Raw genomic sequence first — 22,932 nt, forward strand, 5'->3', positions numbered from 1 at the left:
ATGTCCCACAGTAGGGACAAGGCTGGACAAGACTTCCCTCTGTTTCTGTGAGGGAGCTGACAAAAGTGAATGAGCATGTTCAGAGGCTGCTCTCTGAGCACAGCCTTGTCCTGAGTTAATGGTGCTTCAGCTTCCCTTAACTGCCACTGCACCACAGGCTGCTGCCTTCTCTCCTTACTTGGGTTCTGGGGGTTTTCTTCAGGTTTCATTATGGTTACAGCAGTTCTGTGTAAGCACAGTTTAGATTTTTCAATTGCAGACTCTTGGGAACTCAGGGGGAGTTTTGTTTCTTACAGCTCAGAGACACACCTCTTAAAATGTTAGGGTGTGCTGAAAAACCAGGGGTTTTGTTTTGGCCTCAAACCACAGGAGCCTTTGCCTGCTCCCACCCACCTGGGTCACAGCTCATGGTGGGGTGACCAGAGCTGGCAGAATCCTGCAGAATTGTTGCCTAAACTATTCTAAGCAAATAAAGGTTTTGGCTGAAAAGTCAGGCTCACCATGCTCACAACCTCAGACTTTATTACATGTAGAAGTTCTGTGTATGACCCATATGTAAAATTTGGTATTCATTTTCTCTGCTCTTTTCTGCTACACTTCAAAGCCGCTGAATAAATTCAAATTAAACCTTTGCACTTTGGGTGTGATGTTACAGACCCATCAGATCTGTAGGATAGCTTGGGAGCTGGGTGCCTCTACCTGTCTTCAGTCAGTTATTGTTATGAGTCAAAGGGAATTTTATTTTTTATCCCTCTGAGCACAGCTGCTAATTCCTCTTAAGTACATTTGTCAGAGTTGTAGCTGCCACAGACCAGAGCAGCAAGATGTGCACTGAATGAAATCTCCTGCACTGGCTTCAAGTGTCTTTTTTTTTCCTTTCTGTAGTGACTTGCCAAGTATTGTGTGCTGTGTGATACTTCAGAGTAACCCCCGTGTGTTTGCTTTGCCAAGCACAGGATTAGAGATGATGCTGGCACAGGGCTGTGCCCAGGGCAGACCCTGCACGTGTCCTGGAGCCTCTCCCTGGGCTGGGCAGGTGCTGTGGGACGTGGCAATCCTGTTCCAGCATCCACAAAATAAACATTGCAGGTACTACTGAGGACCCTGCAAATACAGTCACAGGGCAGGGCTTGGTTCCAGGCTGGCCTGGCCATGGCTGTAGCTCAGCTGCCTGCAGGGTGTGCTGGAATATTTGAATTGCAGACAGGGCAGCTGGGCACCCCCTGGGCTGGCTTGGGCAGACTGGGCATTTCAAAGCAGCTCAAAGGGTTGGGGTGTTAAAAGGGATGTCAGGAGCTGCCCAGCCAAGGGGAGTGTGCTGGAAAACACCTTCCAGCAATCTCTGCCTCCCCAGCAGGACGTGCTGGAGCCACCAGAGCCTGCTGGGCACAGCTGCAGTCCCAGTGCCAGGCTGGCCCTGCCCTGTGTCCCCTCTGCTGTCCCTGGACAAGCCAGGAGCCATCCCCTGGCAGAGCTGGGCACTGTGGGCAGGGCAGTTCTGGGGGAGGCTGTGGGCAGGGGCACAGCTCTGCCTCTGCAGCTCCTCTCAGACCCTGGGCTCTCAGCACAGACTGCTCTGCAGCTGTCCCCACCTTGCACACAATTCACAGTGGTGCCTCACCCTGGGCTCCCACAGTCACAGAAGGATTGGGGTGGGAGGGGAGATGAGGAGATCCCAGAGAGCAGCTGGGGTTGGAAGGGATCCTAAAGATCACCCACTCCAACCCCCAGAGCAGCCTGACCTGGAGCAGGCTGTGCTGCAATATCTGGAGATACTGAAAGCTCCAGGTGGCTTTTTAAAATATCCAGAGAAGGAGGTTTCACAGTCTCTCTTCACAGCCTGTTCCAGTGTGCTGTCACCCTCAGCACAAAGACATTTTCAGCTGGAATTCCTGTGTGTCACTTTGTGCCTTTGCCCCTTGTCCTGCTGCTAAGCACCACTGGAAAGAGTTTGGGTGCTCAGGAGAATTTCAAAGGGAATTTCAGGAGCTGTAGAAATGCTAAATGGTGGCTTGCATTCTGAGTTCTTGGATTTGGGGTTTTTTGGGAACAGTCACTTTTCTTGGAACATTATCTGGTTATTGTTTCTTTCTTGTCTTGCAGTCAACACGAGTCTGACACTAAATTTATCCTGATCCTGGATAGGAGACTGGACACATGGACATCAGTCAAAACGACTCTCCAAAAGATAGCAGTAAGTCCTGTGTAATGGTGACTGCTTTTGAGTCACCAAGCCTTTGTTCATCTCCTTCAGAAAACACTGGGAGCCAGGAGCAGTGCTGCTCCTGCTTTCTCTCCAGGCAGCACTTTGCTTTATGGCCCTGTAATTAATTTGCCTGTTTGTGTGTTAATTTGCTTGTTTGATCCATTTGCAGTTTTTATACTCTGTTGCAGAGGTTCAAATATGTTTTGTGCCATGTTCTGTGCTTTTGATGGATGGAAAATTTGGCTTCATATATGTTCTTTCTTGACCCTGGTTATTAGTTTATTTTGCCTAATTGTTGGTGACTGGAAGTTTTAGGTTCTTTAAACAGGCTTCACAAGCATTTCTATGTGGGCATGGGTGGAAAAATTTATTTTAAAAGTGTATGGATGCATTAATGTGTTTTAAATTATCTAGTACAGCAGATATCTGAACCTAGCTCACAAGGGGGGTTTGTAATTCTGCATTGCACTGTGTCATGGAATCAGAGCTTGGATTTACAGCAGAGCATGCAGCTGTAGGAAAGTCATGTTTATGGGTGCATGGTGGGCAGGAGCTAACAGAAAAATCCTTTCCCAACCACCCCATGCCATGTGGGTAGGTCAGTGGAAATATTCTGGGTGTATTATTATTATTGTGTTTGTTTCTGTTCATAATCATGGAATGGTTAAAGGCATTGGTCCATCTGAGAAAGGATGAAATGAAGGGTGTGTACTGAGACAGAAAATTGCCTGGTTCTGATAAAGTTAGATCTTACAGAATTTTAAATTGTTAATACTGCTACAGCTGAACTTGGTGTTAAAGATACCTGGCTGTGCTGGTCAGCATCCCATAGGAGGCAGAGAGGGTTCCCTTTTTGCAGGAACCACTAAGAGTATTTTTGGTTCTGATTTTTCTGAATGCTAGAAACTGAACTTGCAGGTGTGGTTACCATACCTCTAGAGAAGAAGCAGCATTTAGAAGGTAGATCTTGAAAGTGATCATCAAAATCCAGCCCTGCTGCCAGTGTTTGAGCAGGTGCTAATACCAAGAGCATCCTTTAAGGGTGATGTGCTTGCTTTGCGTAGTCTGCAAGTTTCAAATGGGAAAAAATCCTGTCCTAATTTGTAGCTTCTACAGAAGTGTCGTTCATTTATGTTTAATAAGAAAATGTAATTATCTGAGCATGCACCCTGTTTGTGTACCTGGTGCTGTGTGTCCGTGTGGAGAGGTGACTTTGCCTGCAGTATCAGGGCTGTCCATGCAAGGAATGGGAGGTGCTCTGTGCAAAGAGGGACGAGAAGCAGGAAACCTCTGTCCACTGAATCTTAAGACTTGGGAATATTGCCTTAAAAACAGAGTCTGGTCCTAAACGGCTGTCTATGTGTCCAGAAGGTGTAAGGACAAAAATTTAAATCCTGATTTCTTTTCCAATCACACATCATAAATCCTAATGCAATTTAAAAAAAAAAATCCTTTTCTGATCTTTGCACAATTCTGAAGTAAAGGAGTGCCATGAAGCTGAATTCAAAGCACAGACCGTGTCCTATTTTTTTCCAGCATATGTATATGCAATTGCAGCTCTGCGGTGGTGCATCTGATCTTGGAAATTTTTCTATCACACTGTACAGATTTTTGCTTTAACTCTTTATGTGTGTCTCTAATCGCCTGGGCAAACCAGGCTGCGGGGATGTCGGGCGAGCCCCGGGTTGTGGCCGGAGCCTCTTCCCTGGGTTCGCCCCCGGAGCACTGAAAAGGCACCTTGGAGCTGGGCAGGGGGGAAGGCAAGGGGAGAGCCCGGTCCTCGCAGCGAGGAGAGTCTGCAGGAGGATTTTTGGCATTCCACCTTAAAAGCGAAGCCGGCGCTGGGGAGGAGAGCGGGGCTGCGAGCCGGGAGCCGGCAGGGCTGTGCGTGCCCGAACGCTGCCGGGCCGGCGGGGCAGCGCCGGGGCAGCGCCGGCTCCATCCGCAGCATCCTCAGCATCCGCAGCATCCTCGGATCCGCAGCATCCTCAGCATCCTCAGCATCCGCAGCATCCTCGGATCCGCAGCATCCTCAGCATCCTCAGCATCCGCAGCATCCTCGGCATCCGCAGCGTCCGCGCCCCGCTCGCATCCCGGGCGCGGGGCGATGGCGGAGGCGGGCCCGCGCCGGGGCTACCGGCCCGCCCGGCATGCGGTAAGGCTGGGCCCGCCTGCTGCGGCCCGGCACCGGCACCGGCACCGGCTCTGGTACGGGCACGGCCCGGGCACTGGCACTGGTACCGGCACGGCCCGGGCACCGGCACCGGTACCAGCTCTGGTACGGGCACGGCCCGGGCACCGGCACTGGTACCGGCACGGCCCGGGCACCGGCACTGGTACCGGTACTGGCACTGGTACTGGCACTGGTACCGGCACTGGTACTGGCACTGGTACTGGCACTGGTACTGGCACCAGCACTGGTACCGGCACTGGTACCAGCACAGCCCGGGGGCAGCCCCCGCAGCACTTGGGGGGGAATTTAGTGGGGTCATCCGTGCGGGGACGGCCGGGCACTGGTACTGCTGGTACTGCTGGTACCACTGGCTATGGTACCACTGGGTGTCACTGGTACCCCAGTACCCTGGGTGTCACTGGTACCACTGGGTATCACTGGTACCCCAGTACCCTGGGTGTCACTGGTACCCCAGTACCCCTGGGTGTCACTGGTATCACTGGTACCCCTGGGTGTCACTGGTATCACTGGTACCCCTGGGTGTCACTGGTACCCCAGTCCTGCTGGGTGTCATTGGTGTCACTGGTACCACCAGTACCCTGGGTGTCACTGGTGTCACTGGTATCACTGGTACCCCTGGGTGTCACTGGTACCACCAGTACCCCTGGGTGTCACTGGTGTCACTGGTATCACTGGTATCACTGGTACCCCTGGGTGTCACTGGTATCACTGGTACCCCAGTACCCCTGGGTGTCACTGGTGTCACTGGTATCACTGGTATCACTGGTACCCCTGGGTGTCACTGGTATCACTGGTACCCCAGTACCCCTGGGTGTCACTGGTGTCACTGGTATCACTGGTATCACTGGTACCCCTGGGTGTCACTGGTATCACTGGTACCCCAGTACCCCTGGGTGTCACTGGTGTCACTGGTATCACTGGTATCACTGGTACCCCTGGGTGTCACTGGTATCACTGGTACCCCAGTACCCCTGGGTGTCACTGGTGTCACTGGTATCACTGGTATCACTGGTATCACTGGTACCCCTGGGTGTCACTGGTATCACTGGTACCCCAGTACCCCTGGGTGTCACTGGTACCCCGCTCCTGCTGCCCTGGCAGGGAGGGCCCTGCACAGATCTGTGCCCAGGGCTGCTGGCAGCATCTTTGGGGGTTAATTCTGCCAGCTGAAGGAAGGGCAGCCGAACACTGGGGAGTTTCATTCTGGCTCTGGGGGAAGTTAAAGGCTCAAATCAGCAGTACCTGGCTTTTTGTTGCATGACTTTTCCCTTAAGGGGCAGCAGGAAGTCATGAAGTTCAGCACCTGTATAAGGACTCCTGGCCTCGGTCTGCAGGGCTCAGAAAGAAACTTACTGCATACTACATTTTTAAAATGTTTATTGATTACCAGCCTCATGGATGCCCCAGTGAACTGCAGGGAAAAACAGTCTCTGAAAACTGAGTTCCTAAAACTGAGGGAAATGTGAAAATACCACTAAATGTGTCAGAATGAGATGCTCAGTAATGAGGCAGTAACTGTGATGCTTTCAGTGCATGACCTTTCCTGAGCTTTATTAGCCAGTCTGTCTGTATAGATTAAATCAGGGCTCTCTGTGTGGTTATAGTTAAATGTGCATTTATGAAGTTGCTGAAGTGGCCTTAAGGCATCCATGTGTGTGGTCAGTGGGACAGTGAACACAGTGAAATGTTGCCAGCTGCCTGATTTAGTGGAATTGTGCTGGTAGCTCTCTGCCTTTCTGTGCTGCAGAGGACAAAGCTTTAGAGGGTTCTTTAGGTGTTCTGTTACATAACCCCAGGTTTATCAAGTGCACAGGATTCTTTTTGGTCTTACAAATGATTAGACAAAGCATAAGGCAAGGTTAAGGATCCTTTTGTCTTTGATTTCTTTAATATATTGTGGGAAGGGGTTTTTGCAGCAGTACTTCAGTATGGTTAGAGTTCAGTTTTCAGGAAATTTACCTGTACTTCATTCCTGAGAAAAACTAAAATTGTTGCAAGGATTAAAAAAGATACATTCCTACAGGAATGTTATGTTGAGGAATTACTGGTCTCTGTAGGTTTTTTCCTAACATTTCATCCTTTCCCTTAAGTCTCTGAGAGGGCACAGGACATGGCTTGTTGGTGTCTGTCTTTCTACAAGCTCATTCCTTGTCTTGTTCATTTTTTTCCACGCTTGGAATACATTAGGTAACATTTGCAAAGCTGTGTTTCTTGCTTTGTCCCTCCTCCTGAGTGCTGACCTTGATCCTGTATGTGTAAGATCAGCTGAAAAATCTGAAGTTCTCTTTGTTACAAAGTCTTTTAACAACTTTCTAGCCAGTAGTCCTTGCATCTTCAGCCTTCTTGCATTTCTCCATCCTGAGGTTTGTTTTCACAGCTTTCTGAGAGTTTTATACCTTTCCTGTTTCCCACACAGGGGCATCCCTGCTCTCAGGGGATTCCTCCTGTGCAGGGGAATTTGGGCAGGCTGTGCTTGTCTCCTGCTGCTGCTCCCTCTTCCTGGAGCTGTGCCTTCCCTCCCCAGGCCCAGACATCCAAAACCTGCAGGTTTCCCCGTGGGGAGCAGGGTTTGGAGACCCAGGCTCCTCCTGCAGGGAGTTTGTGTCAAACAGGGTGACAGGGGCAGGGGATGGGGGGAATGATGATACCAGACCCAGGGAGGATGGAATTCTGGCTGGTTGTTCTCAAAGATATTCCTGCTGCATTTTTCAGGAGAGGGTTGTGGTGGTCTGCAGTTCCAGAGGAGGCATTTTGTGCTGCCCAGGTGCTGGGGCAGGAGCACAGCACCAGTGTCTCTGGAGTTTAATGGTTTGTGCTGTTTCCAGTGCCAAGTCTTTGTCCCTGGCACCACTCTTGTTGACTTCCAAAGGGAATGGGTTTGTCATTTCATTCACAATCTTTTCTTTTTTTTTTTTTTTTTTTTTCCTGCTCTTACTTAAAATAACAGCAGATCAATATATTGGATTTATGTGGCTTATATGATCCTAAAAGTCACTGTCCATTTCTAAGGGAAGCTGTGGGCAGTGGAAGCCACAGCCAGCCCCTTCCTAGCCAGGAAAGCAGAGCAGATGAGTGATGCAGAGCTCAGGTGTGAATCAGCCTGTTTTAAACACCACCAATCTTTGTTTTGTAGGCACAGGTGAAGTGCCCTGCAGTGCAAAGCACCTGAACATGTTCATTGTTCTCACCCTTGGTAGAGAGGTTATTATCATGTTCATGGAGGAAGAGATGTAAGGAGGAGAGAAATGTAACCTGGCCTGGCAGGACCTCAGAGTAAATCATGTCTTAATTAACTCAAGTCTCTGCATCATGTGCTTATCCATAATTTAATGATGCAACTCCTACTTTCTTAAAGATTCTTTTTCGTTCTCAAGAACCCTTTTCACAGCTCTATTTTAAAAATGCACCTGCCAGCCATATGCTTGAAAAAAGGCTCCAGCAGTGTAGACAGGAAATTCCAAATTCTTGCCACAAATTAAATGTTGCCTGGTAATTACCAAGGGCAAGACGAGTGTGCTCGATGCAGTTATGGGATGATTAGCAAGTTTGGCAATAAATTTTGTTTCCTCAATCTGTCATCCCTCTCAGTGTTCCAGCCCTCTGTTCCCTGCTAAGTTGTAATTTCTCTCCCCAAGTTATAACGATCAACAGTATCTATATTATTAAAGTTTATAATAAGTGTGCCTCCAGGCTGAACTCCTGCCTGCTCCAAGGGGAAGTGGGGCTGGACAGCCCTGCTGCAGGTACATCCCATATCTCAAACCTCTTCCAGCATCTCCCTCCTGTTTCAAAAATAAGAAAAGGCTCTCAGGAACAATGAGAAAAAACCCTAAAAATTGAATTATCCCCCCTCTTTTTGGTGCAGTGGCAGCTGTGGCTGGCCCTGCCCCGTGCCCAGGGTGGGTGTCACAGTGTCAGTGTTTCCTTGCAGGCCTCCTTCCCAGGGAACCTGCACCTGGTGATGGTTCTGCGCCCCACGGGCTTCCTGCAGCGCACCTTCACCGACATCGGCTTCCGCTTCAGCCAGCAGGACTTCCTGCTCAAGCTGCCGGTACGGGGGGCTGGGGTGGGCTTGAGGGGGTCTGGGGGGTCTGTCCCACTCTGATTTCACTTCAGCCAGCAGGACTTCCTGCTCAAGCTGCCGGTATGGGGGGCTGGGGTGGGCTTGAGGGGGTCTGGGGGGTCTGTCCCACTGTGATTTGGGCTCAGCCAGCAGGACTTCCTGCTCAAATTACCGGTACGGGGGGCTTGGGGGGTCTGGGGGGTCTGTCCCACTCTGCTTTGGGCTCAGCCAGCAGGACTTCCTGCTCAAGTTACCGGTACAGGGGGCTTGGGGGGTCTGGGGGGTCTGTCCCACTGTGATTTGGGTGCAGCCAGCAGGACTTCCTGCTCAAGTTACCGGTACGGGGGGCTGGGGTGGGCTTGAGGGGGTCTGGGGGGTCTGTCCCACTGTGATTTGGGTGCAGGAGGATTTCCTGCTCAAGTTCCCTGTGCAGGTGTTTATGGTGGGCAGGGGGTGATGCCCACCACAGCTGTGCCCTGTGTCTGTGCAGGTGTTTATGGTGTTTATGGGTGATGCCAGCTGTGCCCCGTTTCTGTGCAGGTGTTTATGGTGTTTGTGGGTGATGCCAGCTGTGCCCTGTGTCTGTGCAGGTGTTTATGGTGTTTGTGGGTGATGCCAGCTGTGCCCTGTGTCTGTGCAGGTGTTTATGGTGTTTATGGGTGATGCCAGCTGTGCCCTGTGTCTGTGCAGGTGTTTATGGTGTTTATGGGTGATGCCAGCTGTGCCCCGTGTCTGTGCAGGTGTTTATGGTGTTTGTGGGTGATGCCCACCACAGCTGTGCCCCGTTTCTGTGCAGGTGTTTATGGTGTTTGTGGGTGATGCCCACCACAGCTGTGCCCCGTTTCTGTGCAGGTGTTTATGGTGTTTGTGGGTGATGCCCACCACAGCTGTGCCCCGTTTCTGTGCAGGTGGTCATGCTGAGCTCGGTGAGTGACCTGCTGACCTACATCGACGAGCAGCAGCTGACCCCAGAGCTGGGGGGCTCCCTGGAGTACTGCCACAGCCAGTGGGTGGTCTTCAGGACGGTGAGTGCAGCTGGTCCCAGCCCCCCTGGGACTGCTGGGGAGGTTTGCAGTCAGGCAGGGAGCACTGGGGGGCTGGAAATCATCCCCAGAGCCACTGCCCCTCCTGGACCAGACCTGCAGAGGAGCCAGGAGCTGTCAGGCTTGGGTGGGTCTGCAGGGGAACTGGGTGATTGACTCCCTCAGGCTCCTTCTGAAACTGCTCCAGAAAGATCTGTCTTTGTAAATCTTTATTAAAATTCCCTTAATGGGAGATACTAAATAGGCTTTTCTGTTAATAATGGTGATTAATGTGATTAATATCAGGGCTGTGTTTGGGAAGATGGGTAATGGGACTGCCTACTGCATACTGACCAAATGCAGAGAACTCAGAAAACTTTCTTTTAGGTTTGGTTCTTTCCCTTTGCAAGAACTTTCCTTTCATATTGCCAGGAATCAGTTGTGGTGCCTTGCTGGATGTTTTCATGCTTGCTGTTCACTGTCAGTTCTCCCTGGGCTGTTTTTCCCAGCTGGTGGCAGGGTGATGAGAGCACCATGGGATGTTCTCTGTGTGCTGTGCACATCCCACCAGCTCTCTCAGAGCAGGGGCTGCCCTGGCACAGCTGGTGGGCTGCAGGGGTGTCATGAAGCCCAGGCTGACTGCAGTCCCTTGTCCCACAGGCCATTGAGAGCTTTGCTCTGACAGTGAAGGAGATTGCCCAGCTGCTGCAGTGCTTTGGCACCGAGCTGGCAGAGACTGAGCTGCCCGAGGACATGAACTCCATCGAGCACATCCTGGCCCTGCGCACCCAGAGGTACTGCCAGCTCAAGGTAGGGCTCTGTGCCTGCTCTGAGCCTGATCTGGGCACTGCCAGCTCCAGGTAGGGCTCTGTGCCTGCTCTGCCAGCTCCAGGTAGGGCTCAGCACAGCTCTGTGCCTGATCTGGGCACTGCCAGCTCAAGGTAGGGCACTGTGCCTGCTCTGCCAGCTCCAGGTAGGGCTCAGCACAGCTCTGTGCACTGCCAGCTCCAGGTAGGGCTCTGTGCCTGCTCTGAGCCTGATCTGGGCACTGCCAGCTCAAGGTAGGGCTCTGTCCTGCACTGCCAGCTCAAGGTAGGGCTCTGTGCCTGCTCTGCCAGCTCCAGGTAGGGCTCAGCACAGCTCTGTGCCTGATCTGGGCACTGCCAGCTCAAGGTAGGGCTCTGTCCTGCACTGCCAGCTCAAGGTAGGGCACTGTGCCTGCTCTGCCAGCTCCAGGTAGGGCTCAGCACAGCTCTGTGCACTGCCAGCTCCAGGTAGGGCTCTGTCCTGCACTGCCAGCTCCAGGTAGGGCTCTGTGCCTGCTCTGCCAGCTCCAGGTAGGGCTCTGTGCCTGCTCTGGGCTCTATGGAGAAATAAAACCCATCACGTGTTTTCATGTGCATAGAAAGCCCAGCAGCACTCAGCACTCAGTACAGTCCATCTGTTGCTTTTAATTCCTCATCTATTAATTTCAAATATCAAAACCACTCGTTGGCTTTTGTCTGAAGTGAGGTCTGTTGGCTTTTTCCTTTTGTTCCTTCTAAGCCCATGAAACACAAAAGCAGATGAGAAACTGTGCACAGATTGTGGTGACAGCAAGACATGGGGTCCTTGTCTCTCTCTTGACAGCCCCAAGACTGGTACAGCTGATTCCTGAATTCAAACAATTAGTCAATCATAATGATTTATGTAGCTGTGATGCTGAACAGAAACTGGTGGCAAGCACAAAGAAAAGATGACAGAAATGAATTAAACAGAGTAACTGTGAAATTAACCCCATTGATACACTGATCAGAAAAAGCCAAGCTGCCACCTGTCAGACAGTCAGGGCACTTTGCTTTGTGCATAATGAAGGGCTGTGAATCAGAGGAGGAGCAGGGGTCTCTGGAGTGAGGGGTAAGAGATGGAATGACAGCAGTCTGTGACATGCTGCAGCATTCCTGCTCTCCTCTGGGCCTGCTGCCTGTGCCACCAGCACAGGACAGGGGTTCCTGCCTTGGGCCATCTCAGGGGCTCCAGTGACAGGGCTGGCCCTGGGCAGTCCCTGCAGTGCTGCTGGAGCTGTGTTAGTGTGTCCAGGTTGCTGGGGCTGTCTGGGGCTTTGTGCATCCTCTCCCTGAAGAGGCTGTGCCATGGCTGGGCTCTGCCTGCTCCCCAGGGGAGCCACCCACAGTCACTCCTTCAGAGCCTCCTCCACCCATTCATCAGCCACATGTGCTTCTGTTTTCTCCCCCCTCATTCTGTGCTTGGCCTTTTTCCTGAAACCCTTGACTCAGTGCACATGTTGCTCTGGGGCACCTCAGCTGATGCCAGTGGTGACTCCAGGGGTTTAAACTTCCCCTGAGCAGAGGCTGTGCTTGGGTTGCTGATTTCAGGTGTGAGGTTGCAGTGAGTGGTGCTGTGTCCTGGCTCTGTTCCCCATGGGATGCTCCTCTCCTGACCTTGGTGGAGAAGCACAGCCTTCAGGCTGTGGAAAATCTCACTTTGGGACATCAACTTGAGCACCAGGAGAGAGCTGGGGCAGTGCTGGCCTCCTGAATCATTCTGTGGCCTGCTGTGTTCATGTATTCCCACCCAGCCTGGTGACAGTCCATGCTCCAGGGGCTCATTCCATCTTAAGGGACTCAAACATCTGCTGGGAGCCCTTTGGTCTGTTGGGAATTGGTGCTTCTGTTCACACAGGGGAGCACAAAATGGCTTCTCCTTACCTCACAGTCAGAGCCTGATGAGGAATGCTCTGTGTTACTCAGGAGGAGATCACAGCAGTCACAAAGGAGGGAAAGCTGCTTCTGAGCAGCTTTGAAGAGCCTGGCTCTGGGGAGTGCAGTGAGGAGCAGCAGCAGGAGAGGCCTGGGGACTGGGAGACTGTGAACAGGTGAGTGCACCATGGTCCTAAATCCCCTGACTTTTCATGGAAACACTCCAATTCTGTAGCTGTGGATGTGTTGTTCAGGTCACCCATCAAAGACAAGGCACCAGAACTGTGCTCCAGTTGTCAAATTGCTGGGTGACTTCTCTCATGGTGTCACTTGCTCTGATCTTTGTCCCTGTTCTGGTGAGGCTGTGCAGCAGCTGCAGGGCTCTCCCATGCCAGTTTTACTCAGAAAAATGGAGACACCAACAACTGCCTCACACAGGTGCTGTCCTCTGCAGGGATGATTTCATTCAGTCTCTGAGATCCTCTCAATATATACAATATGTACATGTCTCTTGACTTTTCTGAGACCTTTGGTCCAGAGGAACCTGTGTGAGGGATCTCTGGGACTTGTCCCTCTCTGCTTGCCTCTGTCTGCAGATTGTTCCAGTGCTGTCCTTTTCTGTGCCCCAGGTTGCTTGGTCAGCTGCATGAGATGGAGACTGCCTTTGATGGCTTCTGGGAGAAACACCAATTAAAAATGGAGCAATATCTGCAACTCTGGAAGTTTGAGCAGAGTTTTCAAGAGGTAGGATCAGATGTGCTTCCACTGGCAGAAGGGAGAGTTGGAGATCTGATGGAGAAAAGTTTTTATGCTTTTTTTTTTTTTTTTTCTTTTTTTTTTTTTTTTTTTGAGGGTTTAATTTCTGCTGCTGTTCCCTGACTGTGGCAGGTCTAGCTAGCTTGGGGAGGTGGCTGTGCTTCCTGATTCAGGTTCCACTGCCCTGCAGTCGTGTGTGTTTTGCTGATGGAAGCATCTTTGAATTCAGAAATCGGTTCTTGGACACTGGTTGTATTATTTGATTTAGCAATCCTAGCTCAGGTGTGATTAATGTTGGGCTCAGAGTGATTTCCTGCCTGTGCCTTGTACCCTTTTGCAGCAGCTTTTTCTCTGTGTCTAGGTGAAGAATGCCATTGAGTTTTTAATGGGCCAGCAGGCAGAGCTGCCTGACACTGGTGACAGCATCCCCCAGGTGAAGCAGAGGCTCAAGGACTTGGAGCATTTCCATGGCTTGGCTCAGGTGAGCTGGTCTTGCACAGAAGCTGCACTGATGAAACACAGGAGCCACATTCTGTGTTTGTGGCAGGAGGTTCTGGTGCAATTTGCTGGTAAGGGCTGCAGGAAAGGATTGATTCCATGTCTCTGCTCTGAGCAGCCACGCTGGGATCACTCTGAGAGCCAGAAACAGGGTATTTAATTATCAGAGTCAAAATAAATTGCTGAGCCACCGTGAAAATCCGGAACAGATAAATGTCTGAACGTGGGGGAGGCGTGGGATTTAATAAGCTGGGAGAAGAATTATTTATATTTTAAGGGCTTTAGCTATGCTAATAGGCAGAAACTTGTTGCCAGGCACACGGAGTTGCAAAAAAAGTTGTATTCTGACGTGTCTGTGTCTTGAACATAACATATGGGTGAAGACTGGGAGATGTAGGGGAAAGAAGAGTGAAGTGAAATGATTCACAGGAGCCCAGCTAAGGAGGTGACCTTTGCAAAGGGATGTGCTGGGCACGTGGGCCAGGGTAAGCAGAGAAATCCTGAGGGATCTGGGCACAGAAGAGTTCTAGAGAGAGGTCTGAGGCTTGCTGGAATAAATGTTTATGGAGGGAGGGAGGGAGGAGGATCAAAAGCCATGCCAGGGAAGCCAGCCCTGGAGAAGCCATGGCCATTACTCTGAGGTGTGCAGAGGGGATGGTGTGTTCTTGGCATCCACATAAACCTGAACTACTCCATTCCCTTTGCTTGGGACACAGTGGGCCTGACCTGGACCTCAGCTGCAGTTTATCTGGGGTGCAGTGCCTGGAGGGGCAGTGGTGCATTGCCTGCAGCCACTCAGTGTTGCTGGTTTGCTGAAATGCTGTTTTATTCTTCATCCTCTTTGTGGATAGCAGAGGTCTGTGTTCCCAGATGGTGGGGGTACCATTTTCTCCTGGGTAAGGCGCCAGTGCTGGTGGCACCCCCGTCACCCCGGGTGTCCCTGAACGGTGGGAGAGCACCTGTGGGCAGCGTGCTGTCACTGCTGTGTGTCCTGTCCCTGCAGGAGCTGATAGGCAAGGCTCAGGTGGTGATCCTGCACGGGCACCAGCTGGCAGCCAACCACCACTACGCCCTGAACCTGATCTGCCAGCAGTGCAACGAGCTGCGGCACCACGGCGACCTGCTGGCCGAGGGGCTGGGCGGCAAACGGGCTCAGCTGGAGGGCACGCTGGAGCTGCACACCCGCCTGCAGCAGGTACAGCCCCCCCACACACAGCTCTGGGACAGCTCCTGCCTGGGGTCAGCCCTCTGCCTGCTGCAATGGGCACGTTTCTGCAGCAGGTACAGCCCCCACAGCTCTGGGACAGGGCTGGGCACCCCTCTGCCTGCTGCAATGGGCACGTTTCTGCAGCAGGTACAGCCCCTCACACACAGCTCTGGGACAGGGCTGGGCACTGCTCCACAGGGTCAGCCCTACTGCAATGGGCACACTTCTGCAGCAGGTACAGCCCCTCACACACAGCTCTGGGACAGCTCCTGCCTGGGGTCAGCCCTCTGCCTGCTGCAATGGGCACGTTTCTGCAGCAGGTACAGCCTCACACAGCTCTGGGGACACTCCTCCCTGGGGTCAGCCCTACTGCAATGTGCACACTTCTGCAGCAGGTACAGCCCCCACAGCTCTGGGACAGGGCTGGGCACCCCTCTGCCTGCTGCAGTGTGCACATTTCTGCAGCAGGTACAGCCCCCACAGCTCTGGGGACAGCTCCTCTCTGGGGTCAGCCCTACTGCAATGGGCACATTTCTGCAGCAGGTACAGCCCCTCACAGCTCTGGGACAGGGCTGGGCACCCCTCTGCCTGCTGCAATGGGCACATTTCTGCAGCAGGTACAGCCCCCACAGCTCTGGGGACACTCCTCCCTGGGGCCAGCCCTGCTGCAAGGGGCACATTTCTGCAGCAGTCAATGGTAGACAGGAGTTCCAACCCCTCCCCTGGCTGGGCAGGTCCCAGCTGGTGCTGTGAGCACAGCAGAAGGAGCTGGGCATTCCACAGAGCACCAAGTTCTGGTCCTGCTTGCATGCTGCATTAATTGACTTTGGGGTTTTCCATGCCCAGTGTGACACAGGTAATGCTTTCACATAAACACCAGCACTTTTTTCTGAGTGATTTATTGAGAGTGAACATGGCTGGGTGTAAAATAAGGTGACAGATTGGTGGATAGGCACAGCTGCTGTGTGCTAGAATGGAAGTGGAGTCATGTGGCTCCAACACTCCTTGATATCTTAATCAGCATCAAATATTCATTTAGGGAAATTCACACTAATTAGGCCAGAAGGCACACGGCTGCAATGTGCTCGAGGCCAATTAAGAAAAATAGTGAATTTTGACCCTGTTCCATTTCCCTGTTTTGGGGAGCTCATTTTCCTCTCTGTGTGCTCCAGTTCAGCATGGTGCAGCCCTGGGGGGACAGGCAGTTCCTTGGTGCCTCTCAGCTGCAGGACAGGGGTCTCTGCTGGGCTCCTCCAGGCCTGGCTGGTGCCTGGGGCACAGCAAGGTCCTGCTCTCCACGTCTGCCCTGCTGTTCCCAGCACTGGAGACTCTCTTGTTCTTGGCTGGAGCATTTCTCACCCTGAGCACCCCCAGCCCAGGGTGCACTGAGCCCCAGGAACCTGCCAGCCTCCCTGTAAGCCCCACAGTGCCCACTGCAGCTTTCCCAGCTGGAGAAATAAGCACTGCTGGTCACTGGGGTCAGCTGTGCACTGGTACATCTCAAAATCAGGTGCACCACTGATGTCAGCCAGGGACAGGAGCAACTTGCCTGGGTCTGTTGAGGACTGCACTTACCTTACAGAAGAAAAAAGGCTTTTGTGCTTTGTACTGAAAGCACAGTGAGTGCTGGGGGATTTGGGGGCTGCTCAGCTGTGTGCAGGTGCAGTCAGGGATGCTCCTCAGGAGAGCCTCCTTGCACTGAGCTGGCACTGAGGTCCCTGTCCCGTGCTGTCCCCAGGCTCTGCAGTGCTGTGATGAAGGTGCCTACCTGCTTGCCAACCAGCAGATGGACAAGTGCCAGTCTAAGGAAGGTGCTCAGAAAGCTCTCCAGGACATAGAGAAATTTCTTGAAAGCTCTTCAGCCTACTTGAACTGTGACCCCCAAGCCCTATACTATGATTTTGAGTCAGTCTTAACACCTGAGTTGAAGGTAAGCAAGGCTCCAGTTCCTTGTCACACAAGTGAAAAGCAGGGTTGGACCTGTGGCAGTGCTGTTGTCCTGGTTTGGAGGACAGGTGTCTGTCAATAAAGGCAGAAGCTTCTCTTTGAAATGGAGAATGTAAACCCCCTCCCTCCAAATTATTATAATTTTGAAATTAAGGGGCTTTCAGGCAAAGAGATGGGAATTAGGAATAACAGTTCTTTACTAGGAAAATTAAAATAGAAATGCAGTATTACACAGAACAATCCCAACCCTGCCAGAGTCAGAATCCAAGCTGACACCTGTCAGTCAGTCAGGGTGTTGGCAGCAGTCCCATTCAATGGTGGCTGCATCCTCCTGCAGGGGCAGATGTGGTTCAGCTGGAGCAGTGCTCCTGGAGAAGGTGCAGTTTCCTCTGAAGCTCCAGGGATGATGTGGAAAGGTCTGGTTTTCCTCTGGAATCCATTGCAAAGAAGGTCCCTTGGTGTCCCAAATCTCAGTTTTTATCTGGGTAGGAAAGGCTTGGCTGCTCCCCTGGCTGGAGCATCTCCCAGTGGGATGATGGAATTTTATCAGTCATGCCCTGGGACTCAGTGGCCATGAACAGGAGATATCTCCTGGAGGGAGGATGGGCTGTGGGAAGATAAAGATGATTGCCCAGCTGGTTTAAAGATGGCCCATGAGCAGATAATGTGTGCCAGGAGATCAGGGGCACTGCCCCAGCTGGGTTAACAGATTTCTGAATTCACATTTCTGGCCACACCAGCCCAGCACAGTGTCACCTGTGGAGTCCCTGCTCTGAGTCAGTCCACTCTGTGTGTGTGTGTGTCCCTGCAGTGCCAGGTGCAGGCCGTGCAGCTGAAGCTGGACAACGTCCGCAGCCTGTTCCAGAGCCGCCGCTCCTGCTTCAGGAGGCTGCTGGACAAACACGTCCGGCCCGTCCAGCTGGTGGCTCCTCGCCCAGAGACCCCTCCCAGATCCAAGTCACCCTTGTTCTCTCCTAAACATGGTAAAGGCCTGTGCACTTGTGGAATTCTGCTTTAAGGCAGGAAGAGTAAGGCTGAGGATGGTGTTGAGAAGCCAACTAAGCCTTGCTGGCAGATAGAGTTATTGGGTTGTGTTAAATACATCTCAGGTGATTTATTAATTCCAATATTTGTGTCCGTTCTCCCATACCTGTGGGGAGGATGAAGCTGGTTGCTTGTTATTTATTTCCACTTCCTGCTCAGTGAAAAAGAGCTGTAAGTGCTTCACACCTCCAGTCCTGCTTTTCTGGCTGGGCTGGGAGCTGGTGAATTAATACTGCAGGGAAAAAGGGGCAGGGCTTATAAATTTATTAGCTTGCCTATTCTCTGGAAGTGACACAAAGTTAGACTGATGTTTGCAAGGGAGTCTGGAGAAATGAGGAGCTCAAATCTCATAAAGAGAAATGAGCTTTTGATTACTTAGGATGTCTTCCTTAAATCCCAGTTGTGGAATAATTAATGCCCATAAAGGAACAAATTCTTGCTGAACTGAGGTCACTGGATGTTCTGCCTTAGTTTTGGTAATGGGATGTGGCACCATGTTAGTTTAAATGATAATATTCCACCTTTCATCCTTAGCAGCCCTGAGTGTATCAGGCAGAGTTGAGATTTCAAAGTAGCATCTGTATATTTTCAACCAGGGACTTGCTAAATTATGTCAGAATATTAAATTCAGCCATCTGACAACATAAAAGCAATTAAACATTTGTGTTTTAGCACAAGGTTTTTATGCTGAATTAACAGATATTGGTTGTGGTGAGTTGTAGCAGGTGTCTAATAGCACCAAAGCAGCTTCAGTTCAGGCACTGAGAAATGTAAATAGCCAAGTGGAGGGGTGGGAGTGAAGCTGGATGCAGTGAGGGAAATTAAACTACTCAAGATGCAGCCAGTGCAGCAAATAAATCCCAGATTTCCTCCTCCCAGGCTGATGCCACCCTCTCTAAAGCACATTGTCTTCTGCAGCCCTTTCCTCAATCAGTAAAACAGCTCTGAGTGTTTAAAGTAGGGCATTGCCCATTTTACCCAGCACAGCTTTTCCAGCTTTTTAGGAAGGGGTCAAAGACAAATTACTGACCTAAGGAGTGGGTAGCTGGGTGGCCAGCTCTGTGGGGTGTTGTGAGATCACCACTCAGCTGGATTTACTCCATCCTTTATGGGACACGTTTTTGCAGCAGAGGCACTTGGTCACCTGCACAGCACAGGTGTCCCCATGAATCCTGCCTGGAATGATCAGTGTGGCAGAGACAAAAGGCTCCTCTTTGGGTGGATCACACAGGAGAGCTTTTTAATGAAGTCTGTTTGATAGCAGCCATCAGACTGCTGCAGCTGCTGGTGTGATGGGCAGTGCCAAAGGCTCTGGATGGGTTTGGTGAGGCTTGGAACCAAACCAGCTCTGAGCACATCACTTTCCTCCTCTGCTCCTTTCTTTGTGTGTTTCTGTGCCCCCTTCCCTCCCTTCCTCTGCCTGAGGATGGGTGCCTCCTCTTTTATCTTTGCCCTGGATTTGAAGCCTGTCTGAGAAATGTGGTTCTGATTTTTAAACCACGTTTTGGGGGTGGGGAGGGTAAATCTCTCCCACCCTGAGGTCTCAGGGAGCTGTGCAGAAGTGTCCCTGCAGGCTGGCAGAGTCACTCCTGCAGGAGAAGCTTGCCCACCTCTGGCAATACCAGTCCATCTGGGGAAACAGTTTATTGCAGCTGAGCATCCTGCCCTACACTCATAAAAGGACTTTAAAGCAGTGTCCTAGCAGGGGATGTTCTTTTGTGTGGTTTATTTGCTTTTGTTGTTTTTGCTGTTATCATATGCTCAGGCTTCAGGGACTTGTTGGGTTTTATTGCTGTGTTCCCTTAGTGGGCATTTTGTTTTTTCTAAATATTTGCACTTTCTGGCCTTCATGACCGTGTGACGTGCTGTGTGGAATCAGCATTGTTTGGGAGAAATATTCTTTATTTTCTCAGTTTGTTATTAGTGCTGGCTAGCTAATTATTTATTCTTAAAGTGTATTCCATTTTTCTTCCTGATTTATTAGTTTCTGTCTGAAGACTCTCCTTCACTATAGATGCACATTATGCAATTCTGCTTTTTTTCAAGGTGTAGATTTTAATTCCAGTTTGAAATTTTCATTTGATCTCTCTCTCCCTGGGAAGAAAACTTCAAGAAAAACTCCAAGTTCTCGCAAGGTAAGAATTATTCATGAAACCTGAGTTAGTTTTATACACTGGAAAACTGAAACTGCTCTAAAGATTGAATGTGCTTTGGATTTGGAGATGATTTCTTTATATTTTTTTTCCTTTTAAAAGAAATCAAGCAAAGCCAAACCCTTTTATATCCATATGGTTTGGTTGGATTAGTCCAACCCCTGAGCTCTATCTTGGATTGATTTTCCAATATCTGGATACCAATTTCCTGTGTTATTCCCTGAGCTTATTCCTACATAAGAGGTGTGTGTTAGGAAATATCCCATCCACAGATATTTCCCCTGTGGGAACTCTTCTCTGGCCCCATGAATTCTGTTACCAGTATTTTCAGATTTTCTGTAGCAGGGTCATTGCTGGGAGCATTTGGCTGCCCACTGCACGTTTCTCCCTTTGAGGGGGTTCCTGTGGGGAGCACATTTCATCCTCCCCAGGGGTTCCTGGCTGGCTCCAGGGCTGGGCTCCTCCTCCTGCAGCTCCTCCCGTTTCTCCTGCAGATTGAAGTCATGCACGACTACCAGGAGAAGAGGAATTCCCTGCAGTATTTTATTTCAGACAGTGATGACAGCTTAGAGATACTGAAAGGGTAAGCACTCAGCCCATTTCCACCACCTCAATGATGGAAAGCATTGCCCAGAACCCAATCCTTGCCCCACCCCTGCGTTCCTCCAGCTGTCCCAGGTGTCACCTCTTGTGCTTTTGGTTATTCATGGCATCACACATTGTTAATGACGTCACACAACAGTATTAATGACATCACACAGTATTTTGGGCTCCTTGAACTGCACTGATCACCTGTGGGGCTTTTTCTAGCCATGAAAATAATGCACTTCTCTTTTTTGTTTCCATTTCAGCCATGTGATAAATGAGCTCATAGAGACAGAGAGGGTGTATGTGGAGGAGCTCTTCACTGTTTTGACGGTGAGTGACTTGTCCAGGGTCACTCTCCAGGCTGCTCACTGCTCTTCCCTGGTGGCTTGTGCAAAAACTGAGCAGAGGTGGGCAGGGCAGGGCTGTCCCCAGGCTGTCAGGTCCATAAATGCTCGGGTTTGCTCCTTAGGTTTTCTTTGTTGGAGGCATCTGCAGGAACAGCTGGTGTCAGGATGAGCTTTTCATCTCAGTGCAGGAGAATCCTTCTGTTTGTACACAAAGCACTGGTAATTAGCCCTGGCAGAGCCTGTAAAATATACAAAAAGCTGTTACTTTTTACGGTTCCCTCATTTCCTTTACCTTTAGGAGACAAAAGGAAGCAGCTTGTGTTTAATCCTTGGGAGAATTCTGTCTCCATACTGTGCAGTGTGTGACTGTATGAAGCATGTTACTTCAGAAAGCAGATAATGATTTCTCATACTGTCATTTTAGACATTACTACTTTATTCCAAAATAACTCTTGCTGATGGCCAAAACAAGTTGGCTGCTAAATATCTCCCCTCTCACATTCTCTCACCCAGGGGCAAGCAGGGTATAAATCTGTTGGACTGCAGGTAGTTACAGGTAATTTCCCTGCCCTGATTGGGTTTTTTGTTAAACCACACTCTCAGTGATGAAGCAGTTGGCAGGTACACAGATTTATTGCTGTGTACATCGAGTCTAGAGGGAGAAAAATGGACAGATAAACCTCAGTTTTCTGAAAACAGTATTTCCTTTAAGGAGGGAAACCTGCTTGTGGCCTTAAATAAAAATGACTAATTTTCCAGATACTTATCATCTATTGCATCTTTAATCAAGTGCAAAATACCTGCTTAGTATGAGGAGTATTGATTCAGCCACAGTGAGTGTGAGAGATTAGTTTGGAAAGCCAGAGGAGATGTGCTGTACATACTGAACACAGTTTTGCTGTTCATGTTAGAAGTTCTCAGTTCAGTTCAGTCCCTGCTGAGCAGCAGGGCCAGCCTGAGCTCTGGCTAATGGCAATTTTGGGGCCTCTTTGCACTGATGGTGCTGAGCTCTGCCTGTGCCTTCTCCCTGGAAGAAGTGGAAATTTGCCATGCCTGGTGCAGTGATGGGCTGTTACTTCAGGGGGCTTTACATTATTTCCTAGTTCCACCCAACAATTTGAATTTCAGTGTTGTCCCTTGCAGCTCTCCCCAGTTTGGGAGCCCAGGATTCCAAGGAGCAGGTGGAGCCACAGAGCCCAGAATTCCTGAAGCACTGGGGGGAGCAAGACCTGAGTGCTCAGCACTGCACAGGGGCCAAAAGGCTGATTTAGGATTTGGCTCTGTCTCTGGTTTGTAGCTCCCCTCCTGCAGTGGTTCTGTGTGGAGCTGCCCACACACACTCACTGCTCAGTGTTCTCCCCACACAAGGGTTGCTGTGGTCAGGCTGCTCTGCCTCTGGGGGTTGGGAATCTCTGCAGTGCTGCCAGCCCCACGGGAGCTGTCCCTCACCATCCCCTTCTGCACCACAGCCCTGTGTGCCCAGGGACTGAAAGAGAAGGGTTTAGAGACCAAAAACTGGAACAAAGGGGAAATTGCACTGAGAAACAGGGATCTCATTGAAAGTGTGTTCGTGTCCCCTTTGCACCTGCCCTTGGGCAGTGGCAGCTGAGTGTGACCCTTTTGCACCTGGCAGGGCTACAGAGCTGAGATGGACAATCCTGCCATGCTGATCCTGCTGCCCCCCGTGCTGAGGACCAGGAAGGATGTTCTCTTTGGGAACATGCCCGAGATCTACGAGTTCCACAACAAGTATGGTGCTCCCCTGCCACCAGGCTGCCCTGCCATGCTGGGTGCCAGCCCCACCTGCTCACTGCTGTGCTTTTGTCCCTTCTCCCATCTCTTGCAGAATTTTCCTGCACAGTTTGGAGAACTGCCTGGGAGCACCTGAGAGAGTGGGATGTTGTTTCCTGGACAGGGTGGGTGAATCATTTTCCTGTGTAAAGGAGATTGGAAGGCCAGTGTTTCTGCTGGTTTGTCACACTCTGCAGCACCTCAGTTATGCTGAGTGAGAGGCTCCTGGCCCTCAGGAGCAGCAGAGATGGGGCAGAGCAGCTGTCCTGACCATGCTGTGATCCCCAGCTGTGCTTTTTCCCCAAATCTGTCCCTTTTAGACATGAATGAGACAAAAGCACACCCAGGCTGGTGTTGGCTCCTTTGCTGCCCAAATGAGGCAGGATTGGGTCCCTGGGGGTGATTTGCCTCTGGCTT

At 50.9% G+C, this 22,932-nt stretch overlaps 1 protein-coding gene across 4 annotated transcripts in view; it reads left to right on the forward strand.

Annotated features, from left to right (window-relative positions):
- MCF2 (MCF.2 cell line derived transforming sequence) overlaps positions 1–22,932 on the forward strand; it is a 49,887-nt gene that overhangs the window by 12,663 nt on the left and 14,292 nt on the right. For 3 of the 4 annotated variants that reach the window (XM_056491090.1, XM_056491091.1, XM_056491092.1), the window contains exons 4-18: positions 2,104–2,194; positions 8,332–8,451; positions 9,372–9,488; positions 10,146–10,295; positions 12,236–12,360; positions 12,814–12,928; positions 13,302–13,421; positions 14,442–14,633; positions 16,384–16,575; positions 17,404–17,575; positions 19,683–19,771; positions 20,284–20,372; positions 20,641–20,707; positions 22,358–22,473; positions 22,571–22,640. In XM_056491090.1, the coding sequence (XP_056347065.1) occupies positions 2,104–2,194; positions 8,332–8,451; positions 9,372–9,488; positions 10,146–10,295; positions 12,236–12,360; positions 12,814–12,928; positions 13,302–13,421; positions 14,442–14,633; positions 16,384–16,575; positions 17,404–17,575; positions 19,683–19,771; positions 20,284–20,372; positions 20,641–20,707; positions 22,358–22,473; positions 22,571–22,640 (1,825 nt within the window). Of the gene's footprint in view, positions 1–2,103; positions 2,195–4,075; positions 4,362–8,331; positions 8,452–9,371; positions 9,489–10,145; positions 10,296–12,235; positions 12,361–12,813; positions 12,929–13,301; positions 13,422–14,441; positions 14,634–16,383; positions 16,576–17,403; positions 17,576–19,682; positions 19,772–20,283; positions 20,373–20,640; positions 20,708–22,357; positions 22,474–22,570; positions 22,641–22,932 lie in introns of those variants that run through there. The other variant, XM_056491094.1, reaches the window with a different exon arrangement.

The sequence above is a fragment of the Oenanthe melanoleuca genome, chromosome 4A, assembly GCF_029582105.1.
Source record: "Oenanthe melanoleuca isolate GR-GAL-2019-014 chromosome 4A, OMel1.0, whole genome shotgun sequence".
NCBI lineage: Eukaryota > Metazoa > Chordata > Aves > Passeriformes > Muscicapidae > Oenanthe > Oenanthe melanoleuca.